Source organism: Propithecus coquereli, unplaced genomic scaffold (assembly GCF_000956105.1).
Source record: "Propithecus coquereli isolate 6110/MARCELLA unplaced genomic scaffold, Pcoq_1.0 Scaffold293, whole genome shotgun sequence".
NCBI lineage: Eukaryota > Metazoa > Chordata > Mammalia > Primates > Indriidae > Propithecus > Propithecus coquereli.
Genome location: NW_012148541.1, coordinates 552,505 through 563,530, shown reverse-complemented (window position 1 = coordinate 563,530; position 11,026 = coordinate 552,505). Strand labels below are relative to the sequence as shown.

General features: G+C 35.2%; 1 protein-coding gene across 1 annotated transcript; it reads left to right on the top strand.

The window, feature by feature from the left end:
• Window positions 1-9,861: 9,861 nt before the first annotated feature.
• FAM133A (family with sequence similarity 133, member A) lies at window positions 9,862-10,796 on the top strand. The gene has a single exon (XM_012648733.1). The coding sequence runs from the start codon at window positions 10,029-10,031 to the stop codon at window positions 10,779-10,781; it is 753 nt and encodes a 250-aa protein (XP_012504187.1). The 5' UTR covers window positions 9,862-10,028; the 3' UTR covers window positions 10,782-10,796.
• The last annotated feature ends 230 nt before the right edge of the window (window positions 10,797-11,026 follow it).

The following is an 11,026-nucleotide window of genomic DNA, read 5'->3' as shown; positions in this document are numbered from 1 at the left end:
AACTGCATAGTCCGTTGAGGAGATAGACGGCAGCTTTATAAGGATAACGGATTTGGGACGGGGTAGGGGAAGACAAAATGGCTGCCAGCCTCATAGGATCGTGTACTCGAACGTGAAGAACGTAAAATAAAATCTTATAGGAAGGTCTTCCCTGTTTAGTAGCAGAAACAAATAGGTAAGTGGCGAAGCCGAGGAATAGCCTGGGAGAGAGTATCCCCCTAGAATTGCCATCATTTTCCCATAGCCACCCCAAATAAGACAATCTAAGTAAAAGTGTGTTTCCTACAGAAGTGCAACTTTTAAGTGACTACAAGACACAGATTGCTATCCCTGGAACTTCCCTGATGTAAAAACTTCTTCAAGCTTCCTCAGGAAATGATCAATTATTTAACTGAGGATACGCAATTAGAAGAGGATTCGGGAGATGGGAGGCGGATAAAAGCTGGAAAATTGCTTAAGAATGATACTGGATAGGGTTACAATCAGGAAGTGGCAGAACTGGAGTTTGAATTCATCACACTCCAAACTTTATATACCTCTCATTTTGATTTTTCTAACTTTGGTGTACACATGAATCATCTGGGGGCCATGTTGAAAATGTAAACTCATGACCAGTCTCCCCAAAATTATTATTTAGTAGGTCTTCTGTGGTGTCAAAAGTCTATAATATTAACAAATATCCCAGATGACTCTGATGCAGATGGTCAGTGGACATTATTTGAGAAACATTTTTTTCAGAGCAATCTTTCTCAAACTTTTTGGTCTCAGGATTCCTTTACACTATTACAAAATTACTGAGAACCTTAAGGAGTATGTGGTAAATGATATCTGATATATAATAGCTATTGATAATTGTGGTATTAATACTAAACTGAGAAATATTTAAAATATTTAACTGATTTGAAAATGCCAAGAATAAACCCATTACTAGAAAACATTTTATTAAAAAACTGTATTTTCAAAATGAAAAATATTTAGTGAGAAGAGATATATATTATTTTATATTTTTCAGATTTCTTTAATGCCTCACTGAATAATAAGTAATTAATTCTCATATCTGCTTCTATATGCAGTTTGTTGTGATATGATCTTATGGTTGAAGTATATGAAGGAAATCAGGCCTCACACAAATAATGTAGTCAGAAAAAGGAGAACCTTGGAGACTCCCAGGGTCCTGGGATCACACTTTAAGTTCCTGTCTTAGGGATACTGAGGAAAATAGAAAATGAATATTTCTTAGATTGTTTAGGGTGGGAAAAATTATTATTAGCTGTATTTTGTAAAAATCACCCCAATATTGCTCTTTCATTAATTTCCTTTGTTAAGTTTAAAGCACAATTGAAATATAAAATAGGAGTGTAGGTATTGGGCAGAATTTTGTTTAAAAAGACAGAGTTTTAGAACAATTAGATTGTTATAATTGTTAGTTATTTTGAAATTAAAAAAAATAAGTCTATATGTTCTGGCCTTTGAATTTTAAGGGAATGTGCCTATGTAGTCATTTCTAATGTGAGAAAATATGTAACTCATGTAAGTTTATCCAGCTTCAATAAATAACTGTGGTACTTTTAGCTATTTCATAGCCAGTATATTCACATCACATTCTCTCTTCTCTGTTTTAGAAATACATTAAAAAATTCATGTCAGGGTGGCAGGTTGCAGAAGGTAGTGATTGAGGCATTGGTATATGTAAAACCAAGTAAGGCTGTTTAAAGCTGTGGATAAATAGATGTGTTTTGAAATATGTTTTCTGGGAAAATAGTAAGGGACTCCCCTGGTATTTTTATTCCTATGCTTAAAGCCTTATCTTTTATAAGTTGTTAGAAGCAATGACAAGTATATCTTGGCACAATTAGATCCTAGAGAAATGTTGACAGATTTTAGATTGCAAATCAGTTTGTATGCATAGTGCATTGCCTCAAGAGTCATATCATGGTCCTATACTATAAAATATACCTCTTTAGTTTAAAACTAAAATGTAGATGAAATTATAAAGAATAAATGGAAGGTCCAGTTTTATTATACTCTGAAAGTTTGAAATAATATTCCATTTGCATACTGGTCAAATGTGAATGAAATTGATTTTAGATGTTCTGTGCTGAACAACACACTGGTTTAACAAGCTTAGTGATTTGAGGGATCTTGTCAAGGATTTCTACAAAATTCATGTTGCAAGACATTTGTTAAATAGAAACTGGGACTGTGGACAGGGGATATGGGGCAAGTAATATTGCTCTGTGGTGTATTTTTATAGGAGTAGTCATGTCACACACATATGGAAAGAAACTAGTATTCAATTAGCTTTGATTCATGTTAGATGATCCCTTGAATAGAGGGACTGGAATTTTCAGGGCTCTATGACATTTTGGTTATATCATGTATAGCCATGTCTCACCACATCTAAACATAGCATTCTAGAGCAAAATCTTTTGTCAAGAGAGAATCGAGAAATTTGCTAGTGAGTATCCAAAGCATATCAAGTGCACTGACAGAACAAGAACCTTTTTGGCAAATGCTTATTTGAATTTGATATTTTTGTATATAATGGATTTCTATAGAGGATTTCCTAAAGCACTGAAACTGGCAGTACAGACACTATTGTTACTTTGTTCATGCCTTCTTAGCTAGTGCAAAGTACTAAAGGGACAAAGCTTGTGAATTTAGTTCTTCTGAGGGCTTTTGCTCTTTTCTTTAGACTATATTCAGCCTTGCAATTTCTGAAATGTGTGCAGGAGAGATCTATTCCTACTATTCGAGAAATAACCGTAACAGGTACTTTTTTGATGATGAGTCAGTCATGTGACCCAGATGTCACATTTTGGTCAACATAGTGTTTTGTATACTGTCTCTAAATAATTCATATCTGTAGTCCAAGTGCCAAGTACTTAGTTCAAACTTAATATGTGATTGAATTAATTAAAAGCATTTAATACACTTCCTAGCTCTGTCTGCTGAGAGAGCTTAGAAACAACAATATCCAAATAGCAGTGAACACACATCGGTACCTAGGTCTTGTTTTCTAATGTTATTCTACAGCAAAAAGAACCAGAGCTCTTTGTAGAAATGGCTGATTCTAGGGCTAATGCAGGGGATATGCAAAATGATCTCGGAATATCTTATAAAAGCCAGAAAATAAGAAAGTACTTAAGAAACAAAATGATGGAGTTATGTCAGAGGGACACAGGAACTAATTTAAAAGAGCTTCCAATGGCCAAAGCTGGAACAATTTAAGCAACAATATAAAGTGGCATTGGAGTATCACCCAAAGTATAAAATCATTATTCATTAATCCATACTGATATAAATAAATTATTGAATATATAAATTAATGGAGATGAACAGACAAATCTCTTGTACAGATAAATTCCAAATAATTTATATATGCATTATCCTAGCAAGGAGATGGAACATAACTCCCCATTCCTTAAGTGTGGGCTGCATATAGTGAGTGACTTCCTTTCAAAGAGTACAGTATGGAAAAGTGGGAAGAGTAATCTTACAGTGGAGAAAACTGACAAATACAAGCTCAGACAAGTGGTCAAGGTTAACAACATTAGTGATAAGTTACGTTAGTAGCATGTACCCTCAATATGATATGATGAGAATGGTACTTGACCTCTGTGTTGTTTCTCCCCAAAACTTACAACCTAAGTCTAGCTATGATAAAAAACATCACACAAACCCAAATTGAAGAAAATTCTATAAAATAATCAATCTTAAAAACAGTCAACATCATCAAAAACAAATTCTGATGAGCTGCCACTGTCTAGAGAAGCCTAGGGGACACGATGACTAAATATAATGTGGTATCTTTAGATGGATTCTTGGGACAGAAAAAGGACGTTAGCTAAAAACTAAAGAGCTTTGAATAAAGAATGGACTTTACTTAATAATAATGTGGTTTCAGTATTGATTCATTAGTTGTGGCACATGTTCCATATCAAGGTACAGTATTAATCATAAGGAAAACTGGATGCAGGGGATACAGGAATTGTCTGTATTATACTTCCAACTTTTCTGTAAATCTAAAACTATTTTAAGTCAAAAGTTTGTTTAAAAATACATTTCAGGCCGGGCGCGGTGGCTCACGCCTGTAATCCTAGCACTCTGGGAGGCCGAGGCGGGCGGATTGTTTGAGCTCAGGAGTTCGAGACCAGCCTGAGCAAGAGCGAGACCCCGTCTCTACCAAAAATAGAAAGAAATTAATCGGACAGCTAAAAACATAGAAATAATTAGCTGGGCATGGTGGCGCATGCCTGTAGTCCCAGCTACTCGGGAGGCTGAGGCAGGAGGATCGCTTGGGCCCAGGAGTTTGAGGTGGCTCTTCATTGGCAAAAACAGATTTAACTCTTTCCATCATATCAGTAGTTTTTGTGCAGTGTTTTCTTATCCTAGCCAGAAACCATTTTATTTTTCCTGTTTTTCAGTTTGCACTTTGTTTTTTAAAGATATATTAGGAAACAATCTTTTTCTAAAATGTATTACTATATTAAAATAAATAAGAGGGTCAAGCATTTGTTTCTTTAAAAAAAACACTTGACTAAAATTTATATTCAGAGCTTCTCCATTCTCATAGCCATTCTTTTCTTTTTTATCACTTGCTTCTATAGTATTTTGTTGCTGCTGTAAGCTTTCCGGTATCATCCTTAAGATGGTAGAGACTGATTCTTTATCATTTGATAATTCTGTAGAGGAAAGAAAAAGGAAGCAGTATTTTAAATTATATATGTTTTCCTTAGAATGATGAATGCTCCATGACACCAATGTGCTAGAGGGAATTCACATGAGGGGAATGGTTTCAACACAGCATAGTGTTCATTCATTTCTCCTTCAGAAGAGTCATGTTTACAACTGGAATAGGATGTGTTCATGCTTGTTTTTTGTTTTTTTTTTTGTAAAAAGGATATTTATCATATTACACACCCTTACTAGAGCTAAGTGTTTCTAGGAAGTTGTGAAATACCATTAAATTTTTTCATAAACCCTCTCTATTTCTTATTTGGCCTGTGAATTAGATTGTGCTATGGTTATTCTCTATGTTATCATCTGTTGTGAAATGGCAACACATATTGTGGTAATTAAAGGTATTAGTATATATGTGCAGTTATTATCATCTTATAATTTAATAGATCCATTGCTATCTTAAATGCTTTAAGGAGCTTTCTAGGAGACATTTATTTCAGTAGCATGGTACTTAAACTTATATGAACTAGTATGAACAAAGAGCATTAAGGTTTTTTTAATAGGAGCCTCATCCAAATGCCCATAGACTTTCATGAGAGTTAGATGTTTCAAATTAAATCTCAGAGGATTTGCCAACTATTTTGAAAAATATTTTCAACTCAAGTGCATCTGTCTGTGAGAATTCATCTACAATTATACATCTCACTGAATTCAATGAAATGATTTATAAAATAGAAAATGTCTCTGAAATAATTAGTTTTGGTGATATTCATGATAGAAATTACACTGTGAAACATTAAACTATGTTTTCAATTAACTTAAATTCATGTTGACTTTTACCTGACCGTGTTCAATAACAAATGGTATAAATATAATCACTTTCAAGGATAGATGATAACTAGTTTATAACAGCATAATAATGTGAATATTTTGCATTGTATTCAGCTTTTCTTTTTTACCTCAAGGCTTTAGCATATGATATTCCTTCTCCTTGTAAAATTCATTCAGATTTGGCTGTTTATTGCTATCATCCAGTTTAACCCCTTCATGTGGCTAGTTCTGGTTTATTCATCAGGTCTCAGATTGTGTCAGTATCTCAGACTTGAACTTCCCTTCTTAATTAGGCCCCTCATTATACCTTTCATAGCATCCTGTACTTTTTCTTCATCTTTCCAATCATGATTATATACCCATTTGTTTGGTATTTGTGTAATGACTATTACCTTTACTAGACCATAATCTCCATGGCATATAATACAGTGTCTGAAATATAATACAAGATCAAAAGGGAATTGTTATAAGAATCAATGAACAAATGCTATTATAACATCCAGATTACCAGCATGGTTGTCACAATTTATATTTAATCTTTATAAGATTTTAGCATATTTCATGCAAATAAGTAGAGATACAGAGAATCAAGTTTCCCTTTCTTCTATAATAGAATCAGAGAAGGTAAATCACAATACTTTTAAAACAGAATGTTTGAGCAAGAGACTTTGTTAGCATTATTTTTTCTCTTTTTTTCAGTGTGCTTTATTTTCTGGGAAAGGAGCACACAGATTCTACAGTTCCAAAGGCCTCCCACAACATTTGCATGGTGTCAGCGTCCTCTCCCATTCTCCTCTCCTGTTAGTCCAAGTTTTAAGTAGTGATCTCAAAACTCCTATGCTGTCTTAATCTTAGAAGATGATCTTGGCACCTACCATTGAGTGAAAACAAAGGCTTGTATGTGAGAAATAGTCAACTTTCTCCCTTTCACCTCCTACCACCTTTAAAAAAAACCCCTACATCCATACCCTTTCTTTATTCATTGCCTCTGCTCTTGGAAGAAGAGGTGCCTTCTACCTCTCAGTTTGATTTGATTCCTTTCTGCTGCTTCTTTGGTCTTGCCACATCAGGTATCTTACCTATCTTTTAAAAATGTTTTCTCTTTGTACTTTATCCTTCTAGACATCCTATGGATATGCTTAAGATTCTTCCATGCTAAAAATGAAGAACAAAAAATAATTTTCTTTAACTGTGTATCCTTACAATTATTTTCTTATCTCTTTACTTTCCTTCTCAACTAAGTCTATGTACTCTAGGTCTCTACTTTCTCATTGCCATTTAGTCTTTAACCCACTGTCATCTGGCTGCTGCCATCACTAATTGAAATTACATTAGCAAAGATTACTAATGACTTAATAGCTATGTATGCTGCACATTTTCAGATGTCATTATACTTGACCTATCTGTTGCATTTAATATTGTTGTCTACAACATATTTTCTTTCTTTTTATTCTGGATTTATCAAAGGTAAAGGTAATACCTGCTTATTGTAGAAAAGTAAACATTATTGGAGTCATGAGGATTATTGCCATCACCTTGGAACTTTATTTTCCTTGTGTTTCTGTGACTCTTATTTTGTTTTCCGATACCAGTCTAGCCTAGCTCTTACTTATTGTAGAAAATGTAAACATTACGGATTCATGAGGATTATTGCCTTCACCTTGAAACTATTCTCCCTGTGTTTCCATGACTCATTTTTTCTGATACCAGTCTAGCTCTTACCACACTGACTGATTTCCTAAAGTATGGTTTACAGGCTTTTTAATCTCTTCTAGCCCCTTGCATTTTGGTGTTCAATTGGATCCAATGTTCAACCTTTTTCTCATTTCAAATCCTTTCTCTCATGACTGCAGCCATCAGTCAGTGACTGCTCAATCCTATATCTCTAACTCAGATCACCTTCTGAGGGTATGCCAGCACCCATACATTCAATTACCTACATGCAGATTTATTCTGATGTCTCCCTGGTACTTAAACTTTATGAGTCCAAAATGAAACCTAGAACCTTTTCTCAAAGTTGATGTCATTTCCTTTATTACCTAGTAATTGACAGTGCCTTTTATCTGGTGTCTCAAGCCAGAGCCTTGCTTTGCATTCGTTTCTCACCGTTTGTATCCAATTGGTCACTAATTTCAGTAGAATCTCCTCAACATGTCTCATATATTTCCCCTTCTTCTCATTCATGATATCACTGTTTTGGTTCAAATTCTTTTTTTTCTTATCTGTATGAATACTTAAGTTGTCTCATTGCTTTCTGTCTTACCTGACTCCAATTCATCTTTCCCGCTGTAAATAATTGTCTCTTAAGTATTCAGATATGACCATATCACTCTTCTGCTTAAAATAATGTCTCCTCATTAGCTTCACTATAAGTCCTACAGGATATATTCCAGCCTCCTTAGCATAGCATCTAAAGCCTTTGTGAACTGGCCTTTGCCTGTCTTTCTAGCTGATGTCAGGACTATATCTCAAGGAACTGAAATTAGAACAGATTATGTTATTCTGAGTGTCAAGTAGCAAAAAGAACCTGCAAGTTGAGTATGAACTAAAGTCCTTAAGGGTTTCTGATGATCAAGTCAGGGACATGATGATGTTTGACAGGTTTTTAGGGTAGGAATAAGAAGAAAAAGAAAGACATAAAAGGAGCTGGAGAGAACTAAAGGATAAGGAGAGTAAGATCAAGAACAGCAAATCTAATGCAGGAAACTATCATCAAGAGTCAATGAACTGTCTGTACCATTGAGTTTATGATGGGTAGGTATGTTAGGTTGATCTAAAGGGTCAGAGTCAAGATCGAGACTGACAGAAAAGTCTGTGATAAGTCTGATCATCTTTCTCTTCTATTTAAAATACTTTACTGCCTCCTTCTCAACTATAGGGAGAAATCCAAGATTTTAAAATGACCTAAGAGGGCCTCCATAATCAGGTTTCTTCCTGTCTATGCAATCTTGTTTCCTACCCGCTGCTCTATTGCTCTTTAGGCTGTATCAACACTAAATACTTGATGCTCTTTCAAATCCCTGTGTTTTTTCACATATTGTTTCCTCTGCCTGGAATGCCCTTCATTTCCTCATTTCCTGGGTGAACGGCTGTTCATTTGTTAAAATCCTGTATAGACATCACCAACTCCAGGAAGCTCCTTCTAAATGCTCCTCTTTCCCAGAGTTGCCCATCCATCCATCCATCCATCCATCCATTCATTTATTTTTTACTGAGCAAATATTTATTGAGTACTTAGTATGTGTCAGATGCTATGTTAGGTACTGGGAACACCATGGTGAATAAGATAGGCCAAACAGGGCCTCTGCTCTTCTTGGTTTTACATTTAGCAGTAGATAATACAACTGAACAATCAATTACCAATTTAATAAATGCTATGAATAAAAGAAACAAGGAACTGTGATACAAGAAAATGAGGATGACAGAGAGACAACCTACTTCAGTATAAGGTTGAGCCATATAAAATTAACAGTATTTGAATTGTGTTTGTCCTATAAAATTTTCAGTTTTATATAGTATAACCTAATAGTTGCCTTTCTGAGCAAGTGACATTTAAGCTGAGACCTGAAAGATGAGGTATAATTGTCCACGCCTGGCTAAGCTTAGCATGTTCCAGAAATCAAGAGAAGATTGGAGGAGAAAGAATTGAGAAAAGGGCTGAGTTACAGTGTAGATGAAAGTAAGACACATAGGGCAGATCATATAGGACCTTTATGGGAGTTTGGATTTGACTCTCATTAATATGTACAGCCACTAGAGTATTTTAAGTTCCCTCTGATTACAGTGTGGGACTAGAAGAGAAGGGAGTAAGGGTGGAAATAAGGCTACCGATTAAAAGGTTGTTATAAGGAGACAATATATTGTTATATGTGCAGGCTTTGGAATCAGGCTGCCTTGGTTTAAATTCTGGTTCTGCCCTTTATTAGCCATGTTACTTTATGCAATTATACTCATATTTTCTAAGCCTCAGTTTCTCCAACCATGAAATAGGGATAATAATGAATCAACTTCATAGCTTTAGTGATTAAATGACATAATCCATCGTAAACACTAAGCAGTCCCTGACAGATAATAAACACTTAATAGATACTAGAGATTAATAGTCCAAGTGAGAGATGATAGTGACCTGGACCAAGTTGATGACAATGTATTTGGTGAGAAGTGAATCGATATGAGGCCTATTGTGGAGGTTTAAACAGCAGGATTTATTAATGGATTGAATGTGAGAGTCGATAGAGAAGGATTTTTCAGGTGTGATTCCCAAGTTTCTCTCAAAAGGAGTGGAGTAGATTGTGCTGCACTTTCATAAGTTGGAGATGATCTGCTGGGAACAGATTTTTAATTAAACTTATATGTTTATTTTATCTTATATTAAAGGTGTTTTATAATCATTCTATCTGCTTCTCTCGCAGAATGGGGGCTGCTTGATATACTAGCAGGTGAAGAACTAAGGAGAGTATCTATCCTTGTTCTCCGTGGCAACTGAGAGTCTGCCCTGAAAACCATCAGGCACCATGGGGAAGCGGGATAATCGGGTGGCCTATATGAATCCTATAGCAATGGCCAGATGGAGAGGCCCAACTCAATCTGCAGGCCCAACAATCCAAGATTACCTAAATCGACCAAGGCCCACCTGGGAAGAAGTGAAGAAACAATTAGAAAAGAAAAAGAAAGGCTCTAAAGCATTAGCTGAATTTGAAGAAAAAATGAATGAGAATTGGAAGAAAGAGCTTGAAAAAAGCAGAGAGAAATTATTAAGTGGAAATGAGAGCTCATCTAAAAAAAGAGAAAGAAAGAAAAGGAGAAAGAAGAAATCTTGTCAGCCTTCATCTTCTTCTTCTTCAAGCTCTGATTCTTCAAGCAGTTCTTCAGATTCTGAGGATGAGGAAAAGAAACAAGGAAAAAAGAGAAAGAAAAAGAAGAACCGTTCATACAAATCATCACAAAGCTCTACATGTGAATCGGAATCAGAGAGCAAGGAATCTTCAAAAAAGAAAAAGAAGTCAGAGGATGAGACAGAGAAAGAAAAGTATGCTAGAAACCTCAGCAAGAAAAGAAAGAAAACTTGTCCTGAGGATAAACCTTTATCATCTGAGTCCTCATCAGAATCAGATTATGAAGAAGAGATGCAATCAAAAAAGAAGAGAAGGCATGAAGAACGAGAAAAAGTAGTGGATAAAGTGAAGAAGAAGAAGAAGAAGAAACAGCACAAGAAACATAGTAAGAAGAAGAAAAAGAAGTCTGCTTCCAGTCACAAGTCAGGATAACACCAAGAAAAAAAAGCAAGATTTCCATACTTTAAAAAAGCAAAGTCAAAAGGAAACTTCAACTGTGAAAGTTAGGGCATATTTACCAAATGCATGAATTTCCCTGTGTTAGTAGAATTATTCCTGGACTTTGAGTTGCCAGTCAAATGCCACTGTGCCAGAAAGGGCCGTAATTGTTGCCTGCAGCTTAAATATTAATATATGGTTTGTTTTGTTCGTTCGTTCGTTTGTTTGTCTGTGTTTCC

Bases quoted from the DNA above. Each gene is read 5' to 3' on its own strand.
- FAM133A (XM_012648733.1), top strand. From the start codon at position 10,029: ATGGGGAAGCGGGATAATCGGGTGGCCTATATGAATCCTATAGCAATG.